At 34.4% G+C, this 23,970-nt stretch overlaps 2 protein-coding genes across 2 annotated transcripts; both read right to left on the bottom strand.

Annotated features, from left to right (window-relative positions):
* Positions 1 to 971: 971 nt before the first annotated feature.
* LOTGIDRAFT_163888 (hypothetical protein) lies at positions 972 to 17,457 on the bottom strand (the record flags this gene model as incomplete). The annotated part of the gene is made up of 34 exons (XM_009060416.1): positions 972 to 1,023; positions 1,601 to 1,763; positions 1,937 to 2,109; positions 2,341 to 2,509; positions 2,798 to 3,049; positions 3,394 to 3,510; positions 3,870 to 4,026; positions 4,196 to 4,338; positions 4,706 to 4,942; positions 5,190 to 5,351; positions 5,508 to 5,618; positions 5,662 to 5,782; positions 6,037 to 6,212; positions 6,632 to 6,817; positions 7,206 to 7,304; positions 9,458 to 9,612; positions 10,188 to 10,302; positions 10,502 to 10,658; positions 11,086 to 11,225; positions 11,502 to 11,657; positions 11,833 to 11,979; positions 12,055 to 12,207; positions 12,355 to 12,592; positions 12,957 to 13,027; positions 13,262 to 13,429; positions 13,591 to 13,722; positions 13,966 to 14,114; positions 14,463 to 14,610; positions 14,921 to 15,106; positions 15,360 to 15,479; positions 15,864 to 15,990; positions 16,414 to 16,568; positions 16,893 to 17,051; positions 17,394 to 17,457. 34 exons carry the CDS (start codon positions 17,455 to 17,457, stop codon positions 972 to 974), a joined length of 5,058 nt encoding a protein of 1,685 aa, XP_009058664.1.
* A 1,679-nt stretch (positions 17,458 to 19,136) lies between these two features.
* Positions 19,137 to 23,152, bottom strand: LOTGIDRAFT_163887 (hypothetical protein; the record flags this gene model as incomplete). The annotated part of the gene is made up of 6 exons (XM_009060415.1): positions 19,137 to 19,474; positions 19,917 to 20,186; positions 20,405 to 20,695; positions 20,961 to 21,107; positions 21,456 to 21,614; positions 23,071 to 23,152. The coding sequence occupies 6 exons, from the start codon at positions 23,150 to 23,152 to the stop codon at positions 19,137 to 19,139; spliced, it is 1,287 nt and encodes a 428-aa protein (XP_009058663.1).
* Positions 23,153 to 23,970: the final 818 nt, after the last annotated feature.

Here is a 23,970-nt window from a genome sequence, read left to right as displayed (position 1 = left end):
TCAATAATGATAATCATAACATCAATAATGATAATCAAAATCTCAATAATGATCAAAATAATAATTTCTATAATGATAATAATAATAATCAAAACATCAATAATGATCATAACATCAATAATGATCATAATAACATCAATAATGATCAAAATAATATCAATAATAATCATAATAACATCAATAATGATCATAATAATATCAATGATACAATAAAAATAATACCAATAATATCAATAATGATAATAATATCAATAATATCAATGATACAATAAAAATAATACCAATTATATCAATAATGATAATAATATCAATAATATCAATGATACAATAAAAATAATACCAATAATATCAATAATGATAATAATATCAATAATATCAATGATACAATAAAAATAATACCAATAATATCAATAATGATCATAATATCAAAAATGATACAATAACGATAATAATAATATCAATAATGATAATATCAATAATGATAATATCAATAATGATACAATAAAAATAATAATAATATCAATAATGATACAATAAAAATAATACCAATAATAATATCAATAATGATCGTAATAATAATATCAATAATGATCGTAATAATAATATTAATAATATCAATAATGATCGTAATAATAATATCAATAATGATCATAACATCAATAATGATCATAATAATATCAATAATGATCATAATAATATCAATAATGATCATAACCATCAATAATGATAATAATAATATCAATAATGATAATCATAACATCAATAATGATAAAAATAAATATCAATAATGATTAAAAATAATATCAATAATGATTAAAAATAATATCAATAATGATATAAATAATATCAATAATGATAAAAAATAAAAACAATAAAGAATACAAAAATGATAATATCAATAATGATAATAATAATATTAATAATGATTAAAAATAATATCAATAATGATAATATCAATGATAATAATAATATTAATAATAATAATAATAATAATTATCATAGCATCGATAATGATCATAATATCTATAATGATAAAAATAATATCAATAATGATAATAATATCAATAATGATCATAACATCAATAATGATAATATCAATAATATCAATAATGATAAAAATAATATCTATAATGATAATGATAATAACAATAATGATAGTAATATCAATAATAATATCATGATAATAATAACATAATATCAATAATGAGCGTAATAATAATATTAATAAAGATAAATATAATATCAATAATGATACAATAATGGTAATAACAATAATGGTAATAACAATAATGATAATAACAATAATGATAATAACAATAATAATATCAATAACAATAATATCAATAATGATAATAATATCAATAATGATAATAATATCAATAATGATAATAATATCAATAATGATAATAATATCAATAATGACAATAATAACAATAACTATGACAGTGACGTCATAAAATGTCCAGTTTTTGCAGGACTACAGACAACTGACTGATTCTCTGAATGGTGTATATTGATGCTATCAGTGTCCCTGATACACATAAAAAGTTTACAAAACCTCTTTTCAATCCTAAGTGTAAGTTAGAAATATTTATCATACCTGTCTAGTAGACTAACATGTTCATCCTCTTCAGCAGGACTGGTTAAAGCAGGCTGAGCTAGAGCCATGACTAGTGGTTTGTTCTCATCTGTACCTGGAGTCTGAATACTCACATCATATCTTCGTTTACCATGGGGAGTTCCTCTTCCTGTTCCCCTCCCTCCTGCAAATTTCACAGAAATATTAAAATGGCATCCACATGATTTCATTTTACTTGTATCAAATCATTCATGACATTGATAATCACGAAAAAAATTCTTGGGGGCCAAAAAACAACCAATCATAAGTAGGCCTAAGTTACAATACATATATTTCACCAAAAAATTCAGTACTTACTTGATTTGTTATCTCGCCGTGTTCGAGTCACAACGTCTGTTTCTGGGTAGCCATACCCGTCTCTAGGGTAGGGTAAGTACCCTTCTGATGGACTGTTAGACCGAGGGGATTCCCTCCCACCGAATGTATAAGTGACCTCTTCACTACTAGTAGTACTGGTTCTACTGTGAGCTCTGGAATAATTTTCGATGAATACATTTAAGTTACAGCAACCAAATTTGTGTTCATAAATTATCGGGGTTCTTCTGGACTTATTGGCCCGATAAAGTACATGCAGGTCTATCACTTGTTACTAGAAATGTACCTTCTGCATTGATTCCTACACATTAAGGATATTTTTTTCTGAAAGAATCATATAATCTCACAAACTGTTGTGCCCAAATTTGATAAAAAAGGAGCCTTACCTCGGGATAAAAGTGGTACCAAGAGATCGTTTACTAATAATTTGTGGTTTTTGTTTGTTCCGTCTGCCACGGATGGTACGTCTGGGCGGGGAATGATCCTGGAGTTCTCCCCCTTCACATTCAGTTGTGTCACTCTCCATTTCTTTTCGATGCTGCCTTCGTCTTTTTTCTGAAATAATGATACCAAGAATATTCACTCATTTTCATTTAATAAGTCTCAATATCGTTTCAAATTAATCTTTCATTTACCAGTAATTGCAGAAACCAACATTTGTGTTGCCAGATATAAAATAAATAAACCAAGTATTAACAACGATCAGAACTGGAAATTGAAACCCAAAATCCAAATAACTTATTGGCAAAACATTGGTAGCATCTAATATTATTAAGTGTGACTAAGTATTTCATAATAAAAAGTGGTATTAGGTGTCTAGAGTAAACAACAAGAGCAACTTACGCTGTTCATATGACGGAACTTCACAAGAAGCCTCTCTTTGTTCGTTTGGTTTTGGAGGAGATTGAGTGAATTCCCGAATACCAGGTTCAGTGGCAATGGAACTGTCGGTAGGTTGGGAAGAATCATCATTCTGACTCTCAAATAAAACTGGTGGTGGTGGGTTCTTTTTAGCGTTCTCCAAAGCTTCAAGTAATTCATCTCTGCTTGACGATACTGTGGTTACGCTAGATATCAAACTGTGCCTCTGACTTCCTGAAAGTTGAAAATAAAATTTGAGAATTTATCCAGAAAAAAGTTCAGTTATGTCCATTTGTTAAAGTTTTAGATTCTGGAAGATTTTGTCTATCAGTCTCAGCTTTAATCATCCCTACCTACCCCAAAAAAGTCACTTAAAACTCATTGAAAATCAAAATGGCTTCATGCTCGAGAAAAAAAAACAAGCGCGGAGACAGGGAAACAATCTAATGCCCATGGACAACACAAATGAAGCTCTCCCATTGGCTGCTAACAATGGTACAGAAAAATGGAAAACAAACAATCAATAGGCGCTGTGATGGTGCATATAGCTTGTGCAATCAAATAGACCTGTTTCATACCTTTGTCACTAGATCCCGATCCTGATTTATGACAACTGGGAGGTCTAGGTGGAGCCTGGGTAAACAGAGCATGAATCTGATCAGCACTGGCATACTTCCTGGGACTCAGCAGGACCCCTGTAATCAGACACATTCAATTTATTACAATTATATGACTAACAAGAACAAAGACCTTCACAAACATGGCCTGGAATTCGATAAGATGTATATAAATGCAGCAATTTGATTAGATCGTACGCCAGTGAATATAACCAGAGCTCTGGACAGAAAGGTTATAAATATTATGGTTTATTGTTTACAGAATTTCAGTCGGAGACCTTAATTGGCCGTTTTGGCTAACAAACATCCAATTAAATCTCTGCATTTAAAAACTTTTGCGATACAAGAAAGGTAGCTATTGCAGTCAAGGTATAAGACGAAGTTCGTAATAGCTGGATTATTCTGAGACTGCAGGCAAACAACAATGTATCACTTACCATGATTGTCATAACCCTCTTTCTTCACTTCCTCATGTCTCGTTCTTCTAGGGGGTCTGGTTTTTGGTAGGGGTGGAGGTTTACGTGGGACTGTACCAGTTGCACCCTTAGAGTGGAAAAATGGTACATAGGGTTCACAAGGGGTAGCCATTAATCCCTGAAATAGAATAACATTTTAAGATTTAATGAAAATTGTCATTGGATCACAGAAGTTTTAATGCTTTTTGACAACAGAAAATTTTGTCTCCTGAAAAAAATAAGCGAGCATGAATGAGTTCAACTATATATGCAAGTAGAAAATATTCAAAAATTTGAATTTGATATACCTCTCTTTGATTGGCTGCTTTCTGTAGGGCTATTTCATCCTCTGATTCTGAAGATTTCTGCATCATTTCTACACGTTTACCAGTATTGACCACAGCTTTCAGTTCGTTAAATGTAGCATATGGGTTAATATTTCCTTCATCTTCTGACAGTAACAAAGCATGGGGAGAAAAATATAGATTAAATAAAAATTTGGAAGTAAGGTGGCTGTTTTCTGGGTAAAAGCAGTAAATAGGTTTTTCCAAGTATTTTACGTGTATCAGGGACACTGATATCCTCAATTTGCACCTTTCAATTTTTAATTAGATGTCTGTGGCTCTTGCAATTCCACTGAAACAATATGAAGTCACTATCGCAAAATCAGCTTATATCATATAAGATGTGATAAGATGTTGAGAGCTCTGATTGGCTGTATTTGCTGGCATATAATCCAATCAAATTGCTGCATTCTGTGATGCAGGAAAGTTGGCTATCCATGCAACGTTGACATAAAAACAACATAATCAACATACCCGATCTAGAGAAAGAACCGTTCTCGCTGTTTGTCTTGCTACTGTCTATCAACCATGACTGACTGTTACCATTGATATTATCATCAGAATGGAGCGAGATTAACAGATTCACGTTCCGTTTACTAAACTCAGGTAGCGTACTCGTACTACTATCAAGGTCAACATTTAACCTTTTGTCAAGGTCATTCATCAACGATGTTTCTGCTGTGATATCTCTACGCAGGTTCGAAGCATGCTCTGAAATAAAAAAGAATGAATAAAACAAATACTAATGATCCGAACTGTAAAATGAAACCCGAAATCCAAAACAACATTTTGGCAAAACATTGGTAGCAGCTAATGAACTTTCACAAGAGGAAGTATATCAACCATAAGCGAGTAAGTATTTCATTATGAAAAGTTATATCAGGTGTCTAGAAGAAGTACTACACAAAGTAAAAGCAAGTAACGTTTCCAAAAGGAATTATTATATACAAACACTTACCTTTGTACCGAAGCCTTTCTCTCCTTCTACGACAGAAGAGTATGGATCCCACAATAGCAACAGATAAACTAACCAGGCCAGCACACAGTGGCACCATGATGGTAATTTTCTCATAGAATTCACTCTCCTCTTTATGAATAACTTGTATAGGTAGAATAGTACCTGAAACAGATGCCATGTCATAATGAACTTTGTCCTGGATTTCATAGAGTGTTGATCAAATTAAATCATCTTTCATAAAGAAAGAGTACCTCTTAAAAAGAACATTTAAATTCCTAATTTTAGTCAATAAGAGTATAAATTCATCAGTGGACTTACCTGATCTCATAACATTATTGATTATACAAGGATTCTGTTGTTTATTTATGACACTAGGTAAGTCCACTGATGAATTTATACTGTATTTTATTAGGAAATTGTTTGACAAAGCTAGATAATGACAATATTATATCAACTGAAGAGATGAACTTACTGCCAGTATAGGTAAGTGTTGCAAAAGTAAGTTTTGATTCGGAAGAACCAGCATCACTGTGAGCTGTGACTACCATTTTATACCATGTTGCTGGATGCAGATCTTGTACAGTAAACAAGGTCTGAAAAAGGGCAAAAAATTACATACTATAGCAAATTGAAACAAATATTGTTTTAAATGCTCCATGGAAAGTATATGAAGCCCAAAAATGTCGACAGCTCACTCAGAAAACCCAGTTGTGAATCACAGGCATCTGTTTCTATCAATAGAAATGGTACAGGAAAGTAGAAAAAAAACTCCATTAATTTCATTTCAGTTTGGTGTGGTGTATTAAGTTTTAATCTTTATAAAAAATGTTTTCTGGTTTCTACTTACTGTGTTATATCTCATAGAATTGGACACAAACGTCCATATATTATCACCAAACACTTGATATTTTACAGAGAAGAATCTGATTGGACAGCCAGATGTCCGCCAGGTTCGAAGGTCAAGTATGACCGACGTAGCATTGACTTCCTTAACCAACATGCTCTGTGGAGGCATGATGGGAACTGAAATATTCAAATAAAGTCTTATTTAATTTGTGTTAAGGAAACGGTAAGAGTTTTTTACCATTCAAGAAGAAATGTCTGTATTGCTGGAAATAAAAAGGGGTGGTCTCCTTTAATAATAATGCATACAACCATTTATATAGCAGCTATTTTCTATAGCGTTCTACTCAATGGCAAACGCCATTAGATACAATATCTACAGGGCCAAAAAGACTGCTTTTATTTGCATTTAGTGCTTGAAGAGTAAAAACTGGACTGAATTGTTTATTATCTTCTGTCCAGGACTTTTGTTCTATTCGCTAGCATACAATCCAATCAAATTGCTACATTCCATGATACAAGAAAAGTAGTTATTGTAGTCAAGGTATATGACAAAGTTCGTAATGGCTTGACCATTGTGAAGATGATCGAGATCTTACCTGATCCGTTAGTTTTAGCAGTAACGATATCACTGTCTAGAGAATCACCTAGTCTATTGAACGCCCGGATATTGAATTTATACAATGTACCACATAGTAAGTTAGCTGCAATATATGTTCTATTCTGTGGTCCTAGTCTGATATCTTGCCACGAACCATGTTCTTTTTTATAATTCAACACAAACCCTGAAATATTGGTACAGTATAACAAGCTGGATAAAAAATTGTCGGTTGAAAGGTTACCTGTTGTAATTGTAGATATAGATAATGTACATTCCAGCTTCATGCAGTGTGAAATGATGGAAGTTTTATCAGGAATGCACAATTGATTTTCAACTGTCAAGGGGTCTTTACCAAGCACAGTTTATAATAGCACACAAAACCATCTAGATCTATGATAGGAACAAAACTTTGATGAGCCACCCTGGCTCTTGATTTGTATTAAACAATTTCACCATAGTAACAAATTGCAAAAAAAAAATGGAAGATTTTGGTCCTTTTTACTATCCTTTTTACACAAAATTTTGAAATTTTTCGTTGTTCTTCAATTAAAAAGACAAAAAAAATGAAATACCTTGTATGGGGCTGCCACCATTACTGCCTGACAACCAATTGACTTGAATGGTAGATGATGTTGTCAAGGCTAAATACAGTCTAGCAGGCTGCGGCGGAGCTGAAATACAAATCAAAAATTTTACAAAACCCATCTAAATGATCACAAATCATACTTATATTATTAACCAAGTTATCTTCAACTATAAATCATTATTGTGTTAGAGATCTTCAATTATTAACATCACTGTTGTTTTAAACAAACTCAACTAAATCAGTACTGATCTCGTCTTAACTTTTTTATCTTCAAAACCCTATATATTAAATCCATTGAAAGAAAACACAGCCTTGAAATGGTGTTTCATCAAAACATTTAGAAATAGGAAAGACGAGGAATAGAAGTAACTTGTCTTAACCACAAAGATTTCAAGGAACTAATTAAAGAAATCAGAATTGAAATCAACTAGACTCTATGTCAATATATTATGATCTATATAACATGTTTTAACTTTGTGAGATAGAAATAGGGACAGATGGTGAAACGAGCAAACAAACACTAAAAATTGTAAACTGGCATGATCATGATGTATATGTATATGTGGCATTGACATTACAAAATGATTGACAGATACACTACAATAGGAGACGATCTGTAGTAAAGAAACGATCTGTAGTAAACGATCTGTAGTAAACAATCTGTAGTACAGAAACGATCTGTAGTAAACGATCTGTAGTAAACAATCTGTAGTAAGACGATCTGTAGTAAACAATCTGTAGTAAACAATCTGTAGTAAACAATCTGTAGTAAACGATCTGTAGTAAACAATCTGTAGTAAACAATCTGTAGTAAAGAAACGATCTGTAGTAAACAATCTGTAGTAAACAATCTGTAGTAAACGATCTGTAGTAAACAATCTGTAGTAAACAATCTGTAGTAAAGAAACGATCTGTAGTAAACAATCTGTAGTAAACAATCTGTAGTAAACGATCTGTAGTAAACAATCTGTAGTAAACGATCTGTAGTAAAGAAACGATCTGTAGTAAAGAAACGATCTGTAGTAAACAATCTGTAGTAAAGAAACGATCTGTAGTAAACAATCTGTAGTAAAGAAACGATCTGTAGTACAGAAACGATCTGTAGTACAGAAACGATCTGTAGTAAAGAAACAATCTGTAATAAAGAAACGATCTGATTGACATGAAAAATTCAAGCCATCACAAATTGATTGACACAAAAGGCAAAACTATTCACTTTCACTATTTACAAGAAAAATGGGAGTCAAACCAAACCGGTTGACATAGCAAAATAGATATTTATACATCAAATCAAACACATTAGAAAAATACATCAACATCACACTGGGACCAGTAAAATCAAATACAAACTGATATTACAATAAAACAAAATGACTGACTTCACAAAATCATAAATGAACATTCACATTGATAATTGATAATGTTAGATGCTGATTACAAATACAAATTGCAATTGACATTAAAATGGTGGGATGCCGACATTACAAATACAAATTGTAATTGATTGACATTACAAAATATGACAATGATGGATGCTGACATTACAATTATAAATACAAATTGACATAACAAAAGGTTAAAATGGTGGGATGCTGACATTACAATTACAAATTGCAATTGACATTACAAAAGGTTAAAATGGTGGGATTTTGACATTACAAATACAAATTGTAATTTATTGACATACAAAATATGACAAAGATGGATGCTGACATTACAAAAACAAATTGAAATTGACATTACAAAAGGTTAAAATGGTGGGATGCTGACATTACAAAATATGATATGAAAAATGCAACAATGTTGGGATGCTGACATTTCTATGGAGACAAAAAACAAGATTCACAATACTTACTTCCAGTATGGTCACCAACTAAATTAAGATTAATTAATTAAATCAATTAGTGGGATGTCATTAGTTAAAATCTTCATCAGATTTTTTGGACATTATGAATTACATCTAATACAAGCTTCATGCCAAAACATTATAGCATTAGATATTTTTAGTACAAATTAGCAGATTTAAAAACAACTCTTAGATTGTTCTTCTCTTAAGAGGCCCTCACACCATAGCAATCACCAGTTGAGTATGGTTGCTAATAAAAATATCCCAACTAAGTTGTGAGTTGTATTTAGAACTCGTGACCACTTTCATTATTCACAACCATATACAACTGGTAATAGCTATGGTATGAGGGCACCTGTAAAATTTTTAAATTGAGTGCAAAGAACACATACCTTGAACTTGCAGGATATATGTGATGTCATCAAATCCATGTTTATTTTTAGCGTGGCAGGAATAATTGGCGGCATCCGTACCGATGACGTCATCAAAATATAACGAACCATTTTCCAAAACTTTGACTCGCTCACTCTGTTTGAGGGTGTGACCTCTGAAATGAGGAAACAAAACAACCCAATAAGAATCTTAATATCTATGTATTCCTTTATCCAAAAATTTGATTGGGAGGATAAGTCCATAGTGATAGACATTTAGCTTGCAGCAGTGAGCAATGAGGTTTAAACTCTGATACACTCTATCAACATTTAAAATATATATATATCTTTCTGTTCCTGTTGTTGAAGTATTCTGTTCACACTCACTGTTTCGACACAGTTAGAACGCATCTGAACTCTCATACAACTTGTTTTATTGAACTTCCTGTTGATTCTATGAATCCTGAACGTGCAGAACTCATCAATGGAACGTTTTCAATGATATCACAGGAACTAATGGCCAATAATCGGGCTCCAGTGCCACAAAATATTTCTAATGCTCAGCTGAGTTTTGACTCAAATTTATAATGTCCCTCCCATCAAGAAAAGGTAAAATTTGAAGATTAATGTGATAATGCTAGAAACATTGTGTACTAAGGAATAGATTGATATATTTTATTCTTTGATTTTTCACCTGTAATAGCTGATTCAAATTTGAAAGAAGGTTTGTTGCCCAAGGGCCAGAACCTACCTGAGTTTCCATTCAACAGAAGGTTCAGGATCTCCTACAGCTAAACATGGAAAGGTAATACTTTCATGCCATGGTACGATCAACTTGGTAGAAAAACTGGCAATTCGAGCTGGCACTGCAATAAAAAGAAGAAAATAATTACTACTAAGATCACAACACAACTAATATTTTAAGACATAAGTCCTTTCTAGTCTTAGATGGTGGAGAGATCATAAAAGCACAGCTTTAAGGTTTAAGTAACAATTCATGCTAAAATGAGTTAAAATCTGTTTGCTAGGAAAGGTTCTTAATCAAAATGGTAGAACATCACTTACCGTTTTCCTGTGGAGAAGCCAATATTAAGGCTGTTGGTTTTCCCTCCCCTATCATGGTACTAGCTGTAATACGGAAACCATATTGATGTCCCACTTGTAGATTGGAGACAAGATAAGATGATGTGTCTGCTGGTAGCTTTACTTTATCTTCTAGATTCTGTAAGAAGAAAGAAAACATATTTCATTTAAAAAAAATACAGAGAAAATTACCCCAAAAAAAGACAAAAAGTTTACAAAATACGATGTGCGATCTTCTACCATTTGATCCTAGACCAATCATCTAAACTGTCCTGATGAGGATTGTTTTTCTAAAACACATGTTTGCAGCAATGATCTTTTCCTGGTTATATATATGCAGGCTTGACCTTCATGGAAAAATAGTCTAGTAGTTCCGATGGGACAATACACCGAGGCCCTACAGGCTGTGCTCGTTAAACATCCCTCCACAGTAGGAAATTGAAAAAGCAAGCTAATGTCACTGTCCTGGCAAATTTTCCTCATTACACACTGCATGGCGTTACCCGTCTTCATTTGCCCTTTAGGAACAGAAAAGTAGGACGTAAAACTCCATTCATTTCATTTACCTTACTATCTGCTGTGTTATTAAGAACATAAAGTGTAAATTCTGTTATTTCTCCGTTGGGATGTTCTGGTAGTTGCCAGGCAACCAATATACTGCTACTATTTACAGGAAGTGACTTAATGTCTGACGGACTTTCTGGTACTGCAATAAAAATGGTGGAATTTCAAGAAATCAGATGGCACAAGCAACATAACAGAAAGAAATCACTTTGAGAGCAAAAACTCCACTCTATAAAATTCATATCAAAATATTGTAAGCGCAAGAATTAACTGCTAACCTTACTGCTAATTAATTAGCTGCCACCATTACATTGCCAATATGCTTTTTTTGAATTTCGAGTTTTCATTTTGTAGTTTGGTTTAGTACTAGGGTTTTTATCGATGTGAAAAGAAAAGAATATAAAACCTAAGAACTTACAATCTTCTTGTGTTGTCACGTAAATAGGTTCACTGCGTACACCCTCTCCTTTCCGAGTATAGGCCAAGACTTGTATACTGTAGTTTGTATATTTCTCTAGTTTATACAACATGGCTTCCATAGAATCTGTTGTTACAAAACTAGCATCACTTTCATCTGAAATACCAAGTAACCATGGTTACAGACTTCATAAACAAATATAGAACACACAGCTCTGACATTAATTCTGCCATTAGGGTGTTTTTTTTTATGATATTTTGACGGACAGCTGGCATTAGGTTTTGAGTAAGTTCAAAAATGAGATACACATTAAAATGAATTTTCAACTGACCTTCATCATTTCTAACAGGTTTATAAAGAACTTTGTAGCCTAGCAATATACCATGTAGAGTATACAGGGGGGGTGGGGCATATAATACTCTAATAGCTACCGAACTAACTGGATTGGCTTGAACATTCTGTGGTGGTTGACTCGGTACTGAAATTATAAAACAAGCACAACTATATTTTACAAGTATAACAACTTAGGTTCACAGTTAAAGATCCTTTCTACCAGCTGGTTGGTGAACAACTTGGCATGATCTTTCCATGATGACAGATGACTTATTCCCTCCATTGGTGAGTTCTGCACCTTCAGGAATCATGGAATCAACAGAACGTTCAATAATACAAGTTTGAACAGAGTTAAGAACGCATTCCACATCTGCTGAAATATAGCAAAAAGATGGTTGAGAAAGAAAAGAAGGGAAAATTTTGAATTTGACATATCTGTACAGTTTGCTCGAGGCCAGAATTGAAACAGACCAAAGCTGTCCAGAATTGATACATCGAGCACCACCTAAATTTAACTCACCATCTTCTAATGTGAAGACCTGTATGTTATCAGAAGCTGGACTGATTCCCTTGGCATTGTACGCTTTAACATGGACTGTATATTCTGTAAACTTCTTCAAGTTATGGATGGTATGCTTGGCTTGGAAGTCTTCACCCACTGTTTGCGTAATGTAGATAAAATGGGAGGGACTATTGGTCTCCTTATAGCCAATGTAATACCCTAGAATTTTACCATTCACATAACCATCGGCTGGGGACTGCAATAAAGGAAATGGAATAGAGTTTTATACCCTTCTGTTCATCTTCATGTCAAGCTATTATGAACTTTGTCTTATTCCTTGACTACAAAAGCAGCCTTTCTTGTATCATGGAAGTTTGTAAATGAAGCGATTTCATTAGATTGTACGTTAGCCAATACAGCCACTCAGAGCCCTCAACAAAAAGTCTGTTAACAATAAGTCATAATGTTTACAGCCTTTCCATCCAGGGCTATGATTGGCTATATTCACTGGCGTACAATCCAACCAAATTTCTGCGATTTGTGATACACGAAAGGTGGCTATAAAACCTACATTCTCTTAACGAAGCTCTGTAATAATTCTAATAAACAACATTGCCTACCTCCCATGTGACCTGCAACGATTGAGATCCTATCGCCTTAGCAACCACATTTCCCGGTGGACCAGTAGGGGCTAAAATTAGAAAATGTTAAAATTCCATTAAAGAAGAACAAGAAATGTGGCAATGAAATTTGGTGAAAGATAATGAGTTAACAGATTTCTAACTTTTTATTGAGCCATTATGTGTATGTTGTAGAATCTAAAATGTAGATGCAGGATGGTTTAAGCCTGCGAGAGTTATGTACCTTCCTCTTCAGTTGTGACTACTTGATCTGGACTATGTTTTAGACAGTTAGAGTTACATACCTTCCTCTTCAGTTGTGACTACTTGATCTGGACTAGGTACACTATATCCTACGCTATTATTAGCCATTATTCGTATATTGTAGATATACGATGGTTTTAATTCCTCTAGTGTTACACTATGTTGACCAGCTGGTACTGTTACATTAGCCAGAGTTCCTTGCCACACTCCTGAAAAAAAGAAAGAATTCATATAGGGGTTAAAAATTTGAGGAATTCGATGTGTTAAGTTCATTATCTGCAGCCAATGTTTTGCCAGTATGTTGATTTGGATTTTAGGTTTTGCGGTTCCTATCGTTAATACTTGAGCTTTTTACAAACTTTTTACTCACCTGAATTGTTCCTGAATTGTACTGTATAAGCTATAATTGGGTTATTGCCATCATATGGTGGTTTCCATGACAACGTTATAGCTCGACTTGTTGTATTGATGATTCTGACTTCTTTAGGTGGTTCTGGTGGCTCTGTAAAATTAACAAATACAGTGCTATATATTTTACTTAATCTAAAAAGTCTTGGATTTCAGCAGGGGAATGTTTATTTGGTACAAATTATATCTTAGACCATGCTATTACCATTCACAACTGGTAATCGCGATGGTGTGAGTGCACCTTTTCAAAACTTTCAGATATAAAAAACACAGCATATAAATCAAATTCAGGAAATCTATCAGAAAGCCCAAGGGAAAAGTTATTGCCAATTCTTACCTATAACTACTAGCTGTATCATCAGGTCATCGTGACCGAATTTATTTTTAGCGTTGCAGACGTAGAAACCAGAATCTGATCTGTTAGCAGGTTGAAGAGAAAGTTGAGATAATTTACCACGTGGCGTATCGTGACTGACAACTTTCGCTCTGAAAAAACACAAAACACAAAATTACTTTTGATTAAATGGCAGAGACTCGAGATGAGTCATCATTTTAACTTTCAAACACGGCTGATTCTGAACATTCATGGATTTGAAAGCTGAAATTTTCACACAAATTACTTTGCATCTCTACACTAATGACAGCCTTTAAAGGCCATGATTTGCCAATTTGGGGGTTGATTTGAGTCTTGAATATATGGAAATTGTCTTCAGAAGTAATAGAACTGCACAAAAATTGCACAAAAATTCCTTCAACAAGATCTCCAACTAGGAATTTCACTTTCTATTTCTATATTTTTGGCAGAATATAAAAATTAAGTCATTCGTAACTCACCGTTTATTACCATTAGTACTGATTGGACTACCTTTAAAACTCCACGTTATAGATAATGGTTTATCACCTATACCTTGACATTCTAATGTTATATTATGATTATTTAATACAGTATAGTTCTTCTGAGGTGCGTCGAAACGTGCCGGCACTAAATACAACGAAATTACTCATTATTAGATAAATCATGATCAATTTACAACACTCGATATGTTAATTCTTAAACTTTGACAGTGTTGTGTGAGGGTTGGTGTTTTTCCTGCTTTTGAGACAAGTCTCCTGAGTAAGTCATCTTTCTTCATTATTGCATCTATAATATTCTTGGCACAAATTTTAATACCAGACACAATGAACTTTGAACTGCCCTGTTGGTCATGTCTGGGAAAGAGGGGCAAATCCACAGCCCTGCAATGAGTGTCAAGAGTGAAATTTGCCATGGAAAAAATACCAAAGCTATTTACCTCTAACAGTAAGGAATACTCTGTGACTAATAGGATATCCAATACCATTACTTGCTTGACATAAATAATGACCGTGCTCCGATTCACGAGCGTTTTTAATAAACAATGTTCCGTTCTCCATTAACTGCATATTCTGGTCCTCAGGATCAAAAAATATTGTTTCATATGTATCAGGTGACATGGTGTCTACAAAGAAAAAATTACTTTAACATCAATTCATCTAAACTATTTACAATACTGATGGGGGAAATCAAAATATATTATCTTGACCTATGTTGGATTGAAACCTGGAACGTCAGGTTAGTGAGCAAACGTCTAGCATCTAACTCACTGAGCCACCGTGGCTAATCTTACCAATCAAAGCACTCCAAATCCGGCCATACTATGACAGAAAGAATCGACACAGAACTCTCAACATGTTGTTATACCACTAACTCACCTGCTGCCTTTTTCCAAGTAATAACAGGGGTAGGGGTGCCTGCTGTTTGACAATCTAATTGGACGGATTGATGAAGAACAACAAATGAATTCTGTGGCTTAATTACCCAACGTGGTGGAACTGGAAAAATAGAAAATTCGAATTTTTTGTTAATAAAAAACCATAAGTAGACCAAATTCATTATAATATATATCATTATAATAATCATTATATCACCATTCATTTATATCATAAATCAATTGATACCTTATGTGGGCATCTTCACAATATCAAGCTATTACAAACTGTGTCTTATACCTTGACTGCAGTAACTAATTTTCTTGTATCTCATTACCACCCCTATAAATTTCTAAATTAACAATGTCAAGCTACTATGAATTGTATTTTATACCTTGACTGTTATAGCCACCTTTTTTTGTATTTTATGCTACAAAGCATCCCATTACCCTGAAAATAACCCCATTTCCCTTCCATGGATAACTCCTATTTTAAATAATGTCTCACCTTGAACATGTAATGGAGCTGTATAATTAGTATAAGCTGCAGCGTTACTGGCGTAACATGTATAATTACCATTATGTCTCGGACTAACGTCACTTATTGATAGGAGACTAGAGAATGGACCAATAGTCTGAAATAGAGAGCGAATATCAATCAAAAAACAATAAAACCCTTAGCAATCTTCTAAAAATATTTGTGTGAACACTGAAATAGCAAATAATTTACTTGAGAAAGTTGAGTGTATAAAAAATATCAAATATATAGGACAATACAAAATGAGAAATGATCACTGTGAAGGACCGTATGAGCAATACTGCTGTCTGTTTGAATAAAACCCTTTGATAAATAGCAAAAGCTAAAGCTCGATACTGACGTCATCATACACTTAGTTTTAGTAGAATCGCAAGAACCACAGACTTCAGAAAAAAAATTGGAATGATGCTATCAGAGTCCCCGATACACATAAGTAGTATACTCTTTTTTATCTTGTCATATGAATGAGAAAGTTGTTCAAGAACTAAATACAGAATATTGATGTAAAAAGTTAGTTTACCTGTATAACAACCCCTAGATCATGTGGTATAGGATTATTGTCTTTGTACCAACCAATAGTAATAGGTAGGTCTCCACTACTCACAACACATGATATCATTATTCTATCTCCTTCTTTACGATAACCAAAACTAAACTCATCTACAACTGGTGGCTCTGTAAGAAAACAATTTAAAATGGTCTTACTACAGAAAAGAATAATTCCTAATGAAATATTTCTTCATTTATGATTGATATACTTCCTCAAATGAAAAGTTCATTAGCTGTTACTAATGTTTTGCCAATAAGTTATTTGGATTTTGAGTTGCGTTTTGCAGTTCGGATTGTTACTACTTGGTTTTTTTTTTATCCTTTGAGGTTTCTTTTGAGTACAATAAGAAATTTGTCAAACCGTGTCATTGATTAATAACCTAACCATTCACTTCAGTTGTAAATAATTTGGGACCTTTATTAAACAAAATATTTAAAATCTTTACATACCAACAACAGTGACATAGACACTTTGAGTCATTCCAAGTCCCTCGTGATTTTTGGCCTGACAAGTATATCTTCCAGCATCATAATTTCTCTGGACCTTCTCTATAATCAGGGTTCCATCTTCTACTTTCTGGAGATGATTCATTGGTAACATGTGACCATCTAAAATACACCAAGCATCATTCTAACATCTAAATATTCTTTTAATTAATAAGCTTATCTATTGCTCTGTGACCTAGACCTGTGCTTTCATTGAGACTCATCTCAATATCTCCAACTAACAACTCTCTTAGACTACATATGCTGGGATTAAACACTGTATTATCATGCTGTCTAGCAAGTGTCTATCTCACTGAGACAATGCGGCTGCTGCAGGCTGGTTTTGTTGTTATATGGAGACCTGGATCTGACCGATAGAGGAATGTTTCTTCAATCGATGCATTTCATACTGATTGTCAGGAATTATGCTTTGCAGTTAGCAGAAATGTACGAAAACGAGCTTACCTCTGTACCATTTTATTGTGTTGACAGGATAACCAGACACATAGCAACGAATTGACAACTTCATGTTCGCTGTAGCCGTCACATTCGGCATCGGTCTGATGTACGGGATACCTGGAATAGGCCATTTTGGCATTAATTGGGATAAAAACTGTAAACATTAAAATCAATTTTGTTGAAAAGTCCGCCATCTTGATGTAAACAAAGTCTAGATTAACATGACGTAATTTTATAGAGAAATCGCTGTAAGAAAATAAGTACTGGATAAAGAAGACCGAGATCCTTAAATAGAGTTACTCCCCTTAGACCATGTTACAAATCAACCTACTGTGACAGCCCTAGCAACAGTTTTAATGTAAATTCTCCAAGATGATGTAACCACTGAACTTTGAAACAGGTTAAAATCAATAAAAGACATGTGACTCATGCTTTTAAAACTTGACAGATTCTTTTTAATGTGCTTGAAAATTATGGAGAGAAAATTTACGTGCAATCCTAAACTCTGATGTTATCCGATTTCGTTCAGAACGAAATCAGATAGAAAATTTAATTTAAAAAATGTTATCGTAAAATTTAACTCTTTTCGACTTTAATTGCAGTTTTCAATTACTTTTATCTCTATGAATGTCATTCTGACAACTACTTGAAAACTTTTTTTCTTGATTTTTCAACTGGAAGTTTTCTCAAAACTGAGACTAGATAGTTTTAAGACTTTGGGGTTTAGACATAGATAAAAAAAATAATTTTGAGGTTCACAAAAGATCTTACGCCCTTGTCGAAAATTAAACAAAAAAACATCGATATTGGCGAGAGATTCTTTCAAATTTTTATGGTTTGATTTTTACCATTCGACATCTAATATAAAGAGTCAGTCATAGGAGCTGAACTGCGCGTTGCAATTCTTTATCCCCTACTTTGACGGTACCCTACCCAAACATTTCTAGAAACGCTACTGAAACCTTTATCCCAAATCACATGCTCAAGGTATTCGATATTAATGTAAACCGACATAAAAACAAAAATATGATGTAAATTTATTATTTTCTGTATTGCCCATTTAAAAAAAGATATTAAATGTAACAGAATCTAAAATTGCGTGTTTAACACCATTAAAAACTCCCTGTTTCGTCATTAGAAACATAATTCTCAACGATAATGCCATGTTTTTGAAAAAAAAAGTCTAATTAATGCTATTTTGTGGAGATTTGCGTCAGGTTCCATTATTTTTCCCTTCAGAGCAAAGACTTATGCCATTAATTTTCACAAACAATTCTTTTGTAAAATGGAAACCTGAAATAAGCATTTCCTTTGATTCCTGCCCTTGGCAACAAAATGGCGGTGAAAGTAATGGAAGTTCTTTTAGTTCTAGAAGTTTCTGGCCCCTGAAAGTCGATGCCACAATTTTTATTCCAAAGAGAAGAGGGGAAATGAGGCTTTCTGTGGACAAAAATACGAACGAGCCGCGAGGATTTTATAAACTAGGTTATTTGAAATTCTGAAAAATCTATCAAAATATAGTTTCTATTTTTTCGTAAAACATTTTGTCTTCTTAAAGTCGATAATTCCAACACAAACTAGGGCTTGCGAGCAATATCGGACCTGCGGTCCTCAGCAAGAACGCTTGCGAGTAAGGGCAACGTTTGTTTTAAACATTTGGCAAGTTTATGAACCCCTACGACAATATTACTGCTTTTAAATGGTGGGCCCTATATTGTTGGCATTTTTTGGCGTCCATAATGGTGGACTTCATACTTCAGAATGTGGCTTAAGATGACATAAATACGCACCATATACATTGAGTCTGTTCATATATTCAGCATAACCAACATCACTGGTCGCATGGCAACTATATTCCCCACCATCTTCAACTTTAACGCGGGAAATATTCACAAAGCTGATGACGTAACCGTCCAGGGTTGTGATGGTGTTGGATTTGATTCGATCATCAAGCGGTAAATCTGCACCATCTAGTCGCCACTTCACGGCAGGAATAGGGTTTCCCGTAGCCTTACATCGTAACGAAACTTGTTGGCCATTTTTAACGAATTGTTCTTGAAAGGAGTCCAAAATGGTTGGTTTAGCAGCTGTAATAAAACCAAACAAAACATTCCATTAATTTTGTGTTCGTTTATTTCCGTTAACTAATAGAAAACTCTTACAACGACCTCTTCAAACGAAAATGGTGTTTTAAGGCAAAATAACCCAAGTTCCTTCAAAATATTTATCTGGCTTCGTGTTTCAGCGAAACCACAGAAATGCTGTTGTTGTTGAAAAGTGTTTTAATGGGAAAATATTTTTAAAAGATATTCAGAAATGTCTCAGATTTCGTCCGTTTCACGAATTTCCAAATATGAATGCCACAATACGACGTAGGGTTAATAAGCCAGCTCAAAAAGCTAAAGTATGTTTTCTGTTAAGCGCAAAAGACAAAATTACAAAGCGTCGATTAATGAGCTAGCTCAAAAAGCCAGAGACACTTTTCTGTTTCGCTTCAAAAAACAAAAATTACAAAACGTCTGCATTTACCTCCAAGAGTTAGCTGCGCAGTTCCTTGTGTAACTTCTTTCTGATTGGCTAAAAAACACTGATACATTCCCTGATCTTGTCGTTTGACGTCACGAATGATGAGAGTCGTGTCCGCTAGGATATATACTCTTTCATCAACAACCAATGGTTTTCCATCTTTATACCACGTGACACTATTAATTGGATAACCGGAAGTGCTGCAGTTGTATGTGGCCGTCAATCCAGCATCGACTGTTTGTTCTGGTGGCGAAACGATAGCAGAAAGGGTAGCTGGAACATAAAATATAGAAGTTTTTAATTTATTACATTACAAAGGAATTACAGGCCTTTGAAGTGATATGCGATGTGACAATTTGCGTCTAAAATGAAAGTTTGATGCTTCGCTTGCAGGCTTTTTATTCATACAATGCCAAAATCTGTGAGTAAATGTGCGCTCGATGCACTGCTTCTCAATATCTTGAATCACACAGCAAAGGTTATTTACTTACAGGTTATGGTAAGTCGTGTTGAAATGGTCTCCGTTCCACGACGATTGGTTGCGTTACATTTATAATCTCCACTGTCCTTGGTAATGGCATCTTTAATCATCAAATTGCCGCCATTTTGTAAGACTCGGTTATTGTCTATCATAACCGGAACTCCATTTTTACTCCAGGTGTATTGTGGGTAGGGTAAAGCTTGACTGCTAACACATGGTAGTTCCGCCGTACTGGATTCACTTAACGTCAGTTCCGGTAGAAATGTATCTATAGTTGGTCTGGTGTCACTGGCAGGCGGATCTGAAATGATATCGTAGTATGACCCAATTTAAATGCACGTGCATAACGAAACAAAGCATATGCCGCACGAAGCGCACATTTTCCATTCCATGCAGTTCAAACACCATGTTCTGAGGCTAACATAGAACCAAGGGCTTTCGTTTGTCATCGTTATCTACCTCAAGAAAAGAAATGAACGTTATGGGCTATTAAGGTTTATTGTCCCATCCTAACGACCAGCCGATTTTCATGTCAGCTCCTTCAGAGTTTTTACAAGAGTACTTACCGTGTACATGTAAAGTAGCAAAGGCACTTCCTCGTTCGTCACCGGTCAGGATATTTTTAGATCTACACGAATACATGGCAAGTCCATCAGCCTTTCTGACGTCACGAATATGAAGTTCTCCGGATGGTAAAATACTTATCCTACCACCTAAAAATGGAACAATTTTTAAACATTTGTATGCAGTTGTACCCGACTAACAAAGGTGATTTCTATAAGTAACCAAATTTCTTAGAATGGTCGAGATTGTTGGCGAAAATGCTCTCATGTGTAATGGGACCAGAACGATAGTAATGGCTTGTCATCTTTGCCGACTGGTGCCCAATAACAAGCCAGGCAATCCTCCATCTTATGGTTGCTGTAACCACATCTACGCTTTCTAAGAGATGCATGAGGAACGAGGTTCTGATAATGTGGTCAAACTAATGAACTAACTATTTACCGACTATTCATTCAAGCTGATACATTCGGAAATTCAAATTTTCAAATTCTAATTACCTGCAACGATTGGATGATTTCGTTGTGTCCAACCAATCACCTGAACGTAATCTTTAACATAATACGGATTGACAACACATTTAAGAACAGCAGTTGCTCCTTCCATGACCCATTTATCATTGAGTTGAACATTATAATTCTTATACTGGTCAACTAATACTGCAATAAAATATTTCAGGTTTTAATGCATATAGTAGTGTTGTAAGCTTCACTGAGAAATCAGGGGTGTCTAGATAATGCATGAGGGGGTCCGAAGCGAGACCGTAAGGACCAAAACCCCTTGAGGCTGAAGGTCTGCCAAGCCTTTCAATGCATTTGATTGGCTGAGATAGTAGACACAACTTTATTAGAAATGTCGTAAGATCTTGAGTGAGTAATGTGAACCCCAGAAATATACCTAGAACATTATTTGAAACTGGTTTTAAAGATCAAGGTCGTGGTATAAAATGCTTTGCGGGCAGGATAAATATTCCTCCTTTGAATTAGAAGTCTTTCTAAAATCAAATAAGACGTTTACAATTTGATTTTCATGAAATAAATTGAAAGCTCTTTGGTTTTACAAATTTTGAAATTGCGAGGGTCAATTCACTTGCAAACGTTTCTATTTTAAATATCAAGCACTTTAGAAATAATTATGCCTTCCAATATAATCAAGGAAAGGTCTTAGAAAATTTAAAACGTTCCATTGATCAAATTTGCTTTTAATGTAACCCTGGCAGAAGTAAAATTAGCCGTGTTATGTAACCTATTATCTCCCATTGTTCTCCTAAAAGGTTTATCACACATGGTGACGAAAACATAAAAAGAAGGGAAAAAAAGTCTTCGATCTTTCATCTTCCAAGTACCAAATAGTTTTATTTAGAATAATTTGTTTTCAGGGCTTGCTGTAAATGGATGTTTTCTCTCTATTACGCAAAGAAAGCAGAATTGAAAGTAGATAATGGAGAACTTTGAACGATTTTCTTTTATCCTCGGGCACCCAGCACATCATTTCAAACGACATTAACTAAAATCATCTCCAATTTTCATAATTTTATTGACAAACCCTTTTAAAATCGATTCTTTCTCACAAAGAACCGTTTCCTTTCTAATTGTGGGTTTCAGCACAGAAAATCACTTAACGTGCAATTACGCATGTCAGAAAATAAAAAACCGGAAGTGGGACTACGTCGATGGTTTCCAGTTGCAATGACGCCATTTCCGGCAGAAGATTTATTCCCATATGGTGTAATTTTTTTTTATCGGCTGTCAACATGAAATGAAGAAACAAGTTGAACTCCGAGTCCACAAAAATCAATGAAGATTCGTTTGTTATCTCGAATCAAGTGGGGAAAGAAATCTAAAAGCTTGTTTCCTCTGTTGGCAGCACGTGCTCTGTCACCATGAAACCACTCGACAACCAATCAATGTCGTCGTTACAATCAGACATGCACGTTATCTGTGGGATATGTTGAGAACCAATAGATTGATTCGTTAGAGTAATGCTTCGAAAAAGAAACATTAATGTGCATCATGTCTGTTTTATCGAGAAGATTATACATCTTGCTTATAGTTAAAGCACGAAGCAAAACTGATTGTTTCTGTCAAGAACATGACAAAAATGGCTGCCACTGACGTTCCTGAGAAAATATTTTAGACGTGTTTAGCTGATGCACTTTATAAAGCTTGAGATGCTGCAATGGATTAATAAGGGTCATATTGCTTGATGACCCCCCCCCCCCCCCTCAGCCCCCCCCCCCCTCTCCAAAATGTTCATTTTGTTGCTTGTACTACTGTTAGATTATCCTCGACTGATAATAACCTACGTCTGTTTCAATGAGTAATGATTGGGTTGGAAACATTTCAGCCCTGGAAACGGTTTGGTAACTAGCGGTTACGTTTTGAAGATGGTAGAAAGGTTTAATTAATTTCTCACTAATTGGTATCTTAGTAACACCCTAAAGCTAAATTATATAACAGGATTCTACTTGGTTATATCTCATAACCACACTGTCATAATGCCCTCTCGCGCAATAACTCACTGTAAAGGAGGCAATCAAAGCAGATTTGAAATATAATTCAGTGTTTCACGCCTCAAGACACACCAAACCAATATAGTTGAGGATTTTAGCAGTTAATATCGTCAAAGCGATATGAGTTGGATGGTTTTAACGTAAACGACTTGGGTTCCCCCGAGGATACGATAAAACAAACCATGTCTTTCCACAATAGAGTCTTTAATTGGCCGTCTTGCACAGCAACAGAAAGGATAAATTTAGATCAGTTGTTGGAAGGTTGGATGTCCTCAGCTTAGAAGTCCAGCAGTCAGAATATCTCGACTATGTCCAGTGGCAGCGCCCTTAACAACCACCCAAAATACGTTGCGGATTACAACAAATCAATTCAATTCTTCGAAATTTTCTTGGGAGAATCCTTTCAGACGCTCCAAGAGATCGAGACAATGACATCTCCACAGAGTTGCCGCATTTTAAATTTCAAACACGACAGTTGTCCCCCTCGTAGCCCCAAAGGCATG

This window comes from Lottia gigantea, assembly GCF_000327385.1.
Source record: "Lottia gigantea unplaced genomic scaffold LOTGIsca_42, whole genome shotgun sequence".
Taxonomy (NCBI): Eukaryota; Metazoa; Mollusca; class Gastropoda; family Lottiidae; genus Lottia; species Lottia gigantea.
Note: the sequence above shows the minus strand (reverse complement) of the source record. Positions and strands in the feature narration are given on the sequence as shown.